This window comes from Danio aesculapii, chromosome 7 (assembly GCF_903798145.1).
Source record: "Danio aesculapii chromosome 7, fDanAes4.1, whole genome shotgun sequence".
Classification (NCBI taxonomy): Eukaryota; Metazoa; Chordata; class Actinopteri; order Cypriniformes; family Danionidae; genus Danio; species Danio aesculapii.
In genome coordinates, this window is record NC_079441.1 from 64,444,853 (window position 1) to 64,452,055 (window position 7,203).

Sequence of the window (7,203 nt, forward strand, 5' to 3'; positions counted from 1 at the left end):
GATAGATAGATAGATAGATAGATAGATAGATAGATAGATAGATAGATAGATAGATAGATAGAATAATAATAATAATGCACTCTAAAATTATTATGAAAGCATTATGTTATCATATTATTCTTTTTACTGTTACTGTAATAATTATTTACTGTTACTTTAAAGATAGACAGACAGACATATAGCAATATAATATAATATTAATAATAATAATAACAATAATAATAATAATAATGCACTCTAGAATGATTATGAAAGCATTATGCCATCATTTTTCATTATTATTACCGTTACTGTAATAATTATATACTGTTACTTTGATAGTAGTACTACTTAGATAGATAGATAGATAGATAGATAGATAGATAGATAGATAGATAGATAGATAGATAGATAGATAGATAGATAGATAGATCAGGCTGGGTGATGACCAGCTAAAACCAGCTTGACCAGCCTAGCCAGGCTGGGAGCCCAGCCAAAACCAGCTATGTCCATCTTAAACCAGACTGGTCAGGCTGGTTTTAGCTGGTCATTTTCCAGCCTGACCAGCTAAGACCAGGCTGGAAATGGCCAAAACCCCTCTAAAACCAGCTAACCAGTCTAGGCTGGTTCAGCTGGATTTTTCAGCAGAGAGAGATTTTTGTTAATTACATTTTAATTGCACATTTTCTTTAACAAGTTAACAACACAACAGCATTTTTGTGTAATAATAATTACAGATAAACGTGTTTCCCTCAATATTTTTGGCATGTTTTGACAATTCTCAATAATTTTCTCAACAGTAGTTTCGCTTATTTTAGACTCAGCATACACTGTCCGTACAGTAATAACGCTGAACACTAGGTGGCAGAACTGTACAGATATTAATTGTGAATGTTGCACTCATACGAATGAACAGCAGGGGTCGCTGCAGGATAGTTTTCAGAAAACGAACTCAAAATGACTTTTTAAATTAAGCCTATCATTAAAAGACATTAAATGGGCTGATGAAGTTTTAAAACATGCTCTTACATTGAAACTGCGAATCACGTATGCTTTTATTTTGAAATACTGAATCAGATTTTGCTCAAATTTGCCATTTCTATCATCACAAAGTTTTTTCAAATGCATGAACTACCAACCAATATATGCAAACAACCTATAGTGTTTGTGTCATGATGCATTGTATTATGCATTACTCTGGAAGCAGCACCTTTAAATTACCTCGTGATTTTAAAAAACACTTACATTTGGGCTTAAATACAGAAATGCTGATTTTAAAACTCTCAGAAGGTGTGCAGGTGTGTGTCAGGTGTGTTGATCAGTGAACTCTGGGCTGGGAGAGGCTGCTGGTTTGGAAACTACAGGTTAAAGATGCACTGGGGTTGTCCACTCACATGAGAAACTCCAGTCATATCAGCACTCTCATAAAGCTCATTTCTTGTTGACTGCATGGAGGGCCTCATGGGGGCTGACGCATATCACATGACCAGCACAATACGGCTCATTTTGTCTCTCTAAACCTCCTGTTGTCCACTTTTACTGGCAGAATAAATGAGTGGATAACTTTGGCAAACCTTTGGAATAAGCAATTACTGTTACTGACACGTTTTTTTGTTTGTTTTTTTGCTGTATTCATGCTAGCCTAATATGGTAGCAATGATAGGCTATAGCAACATAAAAATAAAATCTCTCAAATCCCTAAAGTAAAACAATCTTTAAGTAATCAGACTAGACCCACAAGTCATAGTAGACACACAAAGTCATAAGACGTTAATATTCCGTTAGATTTAGGTCGTGATGTCAGGAATTCAATGTCTAGCCAGCGTCTAAGGACAACGTTATTTTAACGTCCAATAACGATGTGAAATGACGTTGATATTTGGTTGATTTTAGATTTTGTTGGAAAGTGACCAAAATCCAGCATCGAGCCAACATCTTAATCCAACGTCATGTTGATGTGCTGTAAATACTGACATTTATTCTTTAAGTATGGCAACCAAAAATCCAACATCTAATAGACGTCATATTTGTAACGTCCACACAACGTCAAGCTGTAATATCATTAAACGTTGATATTTGCTTGGACATTGTACATAGATGTTGGCCTAATGTTCAATTTTCAGATTTTCATTTCCAAACAAAATGCAACGTCCCCACAATGTAGTCACGTGAAGATCAGATGTCATGTTGACGTTCTGGGCCTACTGGGTAATGATAGCAATACATAATTAGACAGTTTGTTTAGAATTAAATCAGGATATTTGGTGGGTTAGTAAATTGTTTTTTTTTTTTTTTTTTTTCAGCAACATTTGACAAGGAAATATTTCTGGTTTTCATTTCCGTATCATGTAAAATGAATTACAGTATTTAATGAATGCGTGTCTTCAGTTTAACTCACTGCCATGCTTGTTTTTATTACATATTTAAATGTGGGATTTGATTCGATCGTTTTTTTACCAGCATTTTTTGTTTAGACAAGCGAAACATCAGATCCTTGCTTATTTATCCAGTGTTTTCTTGTTCTTGCTTTTAACTGATTTGTTTATTTTTTATATATATATATATATATATATATATATATATATATATATATATATATATATATATATATATATATATATATATATATATATATATATATATATATATATGTATTTTATTTTATTTACTTCAAGGCATGCACGATATTGGAACAATCTGATATTGCGTTATTTTATTTTCCTCTCTTTGAAATATAGATATTTGGACTAGAATCGAGACAAAAATTCTACGTAAGAAAACCTTTTTTTTTTTGTATAAATCATGTAAATTCGGTAATTAAAAAAATTCTGTGGCTCCTGTTCAACTAATTCAGACTCAACAATGCAATGTGTCCTGCGATATGACTATTGCAATGCCCACATTGCAATATCGATGCTGAAACGATATATTTTGCAGCCCTATTCACTACCATTTTTTGTGTAGACAACCAAAATATCAGATCCTTGTTCTTTTATCCAGTGTTTTCATTTTCTTGATTCAACATTTACTTGCATGAAATATGTTTACCTTATTTTATTTTATCTGTATTTTGTTTTTTAATTAGTGCCATTTTTGGATAGACAACCAAAATATCAAACTATCAGATTAATGTTTTTTAATCCATTTTTTAATATTCTTGTTTATTTTATTATGTTTTTATTTTATTGACAGACATTTTGTATGTTTGTGTTTGTGTGTTCATTTATTTGTATTTATGTTTTAGTTTAGTGCCATTTTGTATAGACTATCAAAATATCAAATCCCTTTTTTCATTTTCTTGTTTGACCTGATTTGTTTATTAAATATTTGATTTTGTTTTTATTTTATGCACAGCCATTATTACTAGATCTTTAATTATTACTTTACCTTTACATTACATACTGGTTCATTTCTCGCAGTTCTATTTAAATTCTATTTTTACAATATTTTATTTGTATTTATGTCTTGATTTAGTGCCATTTTTTTTATATAGACAAAAATATTAAAATATCAGATGCTTGTGTTTTTCTGTTAGATTTTTTTTGTTTTGTTTTTCTTTTTATTCATAGCCATTACTATATTTTTAATCATTATTTTACGTTTACATTACAATTATTATTTTACCTTGTTCATATCTCTCAGGTCTTTTTTAATGTTATTTTATTCGTATTTATTTGTTGATTCAATATACTGTTGATTGATTAAATCTTTGATTTTGTTTTTATTTATGTTTGAATAGTATAGACGAAAATATTAAAATATTAGACCTTGTATTTATCTTTTTAAAATTTTCTTGTTTCACCTGATTTGTTTTATATTTTTTTAATACACAGCCATTACTATATTTTCATTATTTACCTTTATGTTACATCCTTATTCTTTTCTCCAGTGCCCTCAGTTCTTTTATAATCTTGTTTTTACGTCATTTTATTTGTATTTACTTTTTTCTTTAGTTCCATTTTTTCTATAGGCTATTAAAAGATCAGATCCTTGTTTTTATAATTTTTTACATTTTCTTGTTTGACTTCATTTGCTTATTAATTTATATATATAATGTTATATTAACATATTATTACTTTTTTGTATTATTTTACCTTTACTTTACATTTCTGTTTATTTCCCTCAGTTCTTTTTTAATCCTGTTTTTACATTATTTTAATTGTTTTTTTTTAATTATTATTTAGTATTTAGTTTTTTGTATAAACTATCAAAATATCAGATCCTTTTTAATCCTTTTTTATTTCCGTGTTTGACCTGATTTGTTTTATTTATTTTATTTTATTCATAGCCATTACTATATTTTTTTATTATTATTTTACCTTTACATTACATCCTTGCTCATTTCCCCGGAGCTCTTGGTTCTTTTTTTAATAGTTTTTACATCATTTTATTTGTATTTATGTTTTGATTAAGTGCCAGTTTTTGTATAGACAAAAATATTAAAATATCAGATCCTTTTTTTAATCTTTTTTTTATATTTTATTGTTTCACATTATTTGTTTTATTGTTATTTTTTGTTTTCATTTTGGTCGCACTTTATTTTGGTGGTCTATTTGTTGAATTTAAGTTACATTGCATCTACATGCCAACTCATTAGATTATAAGTAGACTGTTAGGTTGGGTTTAGGGTTTGGGTTAGGGTTAGTTAGTGTAAGTTGACATGTACTTGCAAAGTTTCTTATAGTTAGTTAAATGCCTGTTGAAGGAGAAGTATAAACAGATATTAAGTTGACAGTCTACTAGTACTCAAATGGACCATTAAAATAAAGTGTTACCGACTATTTTATTTTATTCATAGCCATTACTATATTTTTATTATTATTTTACCTTCACATTACATCCTTGTTCATTTCCCAAGTGTTCTAAGTTTTTTTTTTATCCTATTAATACTTAAATTAGTTTATTAAATCCATTTTGCAATATCCCTTTTTCGTGTTTGTTTTATACTTTATTAAATTCTATAGTAAGCAGAAATGCACACAACAGGTATATTATAATAAGCTCCACATATAGCCTATGAAGAGTGTCCGCTTCGGGTCATGTGATTGGTGTAGTTTACTCGCGCTGTGTGTCCCGACGAGTCATTCACTCACACACAGAGAGAGAGAGAGAGAGAGAGGCACACATGAGGACCAAAAGACCTGCCAAACCCAGTATGAGGAACTCAACCATTCTCAGCCGGACAGCAGAATCACCCTGTACTGCGGACTAACAATAACCTCAACACCCAACACTTTTCACCTCACCTGCACCAGCAAACTTTTTTTCCCTCGGACAGTCAGCCGGAGAAGATGGAGGCGGAGGAGAGTAAAATTTCAGTGTGGGTTTGCCGGGAAGAGAAGCTCGTGTCCGGCTTGTCGAAGCGCACGACCTGCGCGGATGTGATCCGGGTGTTGCTGGAGGAGCAGAACCAGGAGCAGCGGGTGTCTCTTCCCGGCTCCCCTCAGTCCTACTGCATTGTGGAGAAATGGAGAGGATTCGAGCGCATTTTACCCAACAAAACTAAAATCCTGCGGCTGTGGAGCGCCTGGGGAGAGGAGCAGGAAAACGTCCGGTTTGTGTTGCTGAAGAACGAAGCGTCTTTATCGAGCAGCGGGCCAAGGAGCGCTGAAGCCCGCGTCGTCCTCAGTAAAGAGAGCCCGTGTGTTTATAAGGGCACCGCAAGAGTCACCATGGCTCTCTCGCACGAGAAACAAAGACGAATAGTTAGAAAAGCCTTCAGAAAATTGGATAAAATCAACAAAAAGAGAGCGCAGGCTGCATCAAAAGACGCTTCGTGCATGGAGAAGATGGAGACGCTAGTGCACCTGGTCATTTCTCAAGACCACACCATCCGCCAGCAGGTCCAGAGGATAAAAGAGCTGGACAGGGAGATTGACAAATATGAAGCTAAAGTTCACTTCGACCGAATGAAGATGCACGGAATCAACTATGTTCAAGACACGTATCTAGTGGACGCCAATAATGAAAACTCTGACAAAACGAGTCCAGAAGAAGCTCTGGCGCAGTTTGAGGAGTACGCTCAGAGATGCGAGGAGGTCATCAAACTGCAGGAGGAACTGGCGGAGAACGAAGCTTTAATGGAGAGCATCACCACCGAGATCCAAGAGGAGCTCAATCAGAGGTGGATGAAAAGACGACACCAGGAACTTGCGAATAAAGACTCTGAAAACACATCTGACGAGGCGTCCCTCAGAGTCACAACTCTGGAAACTCAAGCATCTGCAGATCCATCACCTGATAATGAGGTGATTTTAGAGGAAGAGAGGATCAGAACGCAACTGGACACCAGTTTGTACATCGGCCTTCGTCTTAACACTGATTTAGAGGCCATCAGGAATGATTTAAACTTGACTGAGGAGATATGGGGGGCTAAAGAGAAGGAGCTGATGGATTTAATGGAGAAAGTGAACTCTTTGGATTTGGAGGAGGACGCTGAGGGAGACGCTGAGCTGAAAGAGGAGAATACTGTAGAAACTGACAGATTGGTGCCACTTAAGGGGGACAATGTTTGGGTGGAGCAGGCCAGAGGGCTTTCCAAAACATGTGACATGAATGATGATGACTCCGATACGGGACTCAGTTCAATGCATAGCCAAGACTCAGATATCACACCCATCTGCGAATCTTTAGTGTGAAAGCATTTATTATACGCTGACGCTGGACACAGTATGTTAATATAACACATCATCACATTTTTGCGACAAATAAAGTGAATGCAGTCAGGAATGCGGGAGGTGTTTTGAAAGGTACTTTACTGCTATTTAATGTTACGTTACATTTAGATTACATTAAGAACACAACTATGCACTTATTGAGCAGTCTTTTTTTCATGTTGGTGTCTTTGAGAGTCTATGAAACTTATTTCCACCGTGGAATAAACAAATAAAAGGTAACTGCTTTGACTTTTTTGTTAGATTCCAAATGGAAAATAGAAAGTCACAATTACATAATATAAAAATATAGTTTTTTTTTTTAATTTGGCAAGTCATATTTGTGAGATTTCAACTAAAACAGTGTTGGGGGTAAAGCATTACAAGTAACGCGAGTTACGAAATAATATTACTTTTCTATGTAACGTGTGAAAGAAACGCATTACTTAAAAAAAATAAGTAATAATATTTAAGTTACTTTTTGAAAATGTAACTTGAGTTACGTTTGTTTAATTAATTAGCTTTTTTTTCAATTCTTTTTTATTATATTTTAACATGTACATACACATTT

At 33.5% G+C, this 7,203-nt stretch overlaps 1 protein-coding gene across 1 annotated transcript; it reads left to right on the top strand.

Annotated features, from left to right (window-relative positions):
- Positions 1-5,059: 5,059 nt before the first annotated feature.
- On the top strand, positions 5,060-6,875 carry rassf10b (Ras association domain family member 10b). Its single transcript, XM_056462980.1, has one exon. The coding sequence runs from the start codon at positions 5,271-5,273 to the stop codon at positions 6,615-6,617; it is 1,347 nt and encodes a 448-aa protein (XP_056318955.1). The 5' UTR covers positions 5,060-5,270; the 3' UTR covers positions 6,618-6,875.
- The last annotated feature ends 328 nt before the right edge of the window (positions 6,876-7,203 follow it).

What these genes read in the sequence shown, in the direction of transcription:
- rassf10b (XM_056462980.1), top strand. Translation starts at nt 5,271, where the DNA reads ATGGAGGCGGAGGAGAGTAAAATTTCAGTGTGGGTTTGCCGGGAAGAG.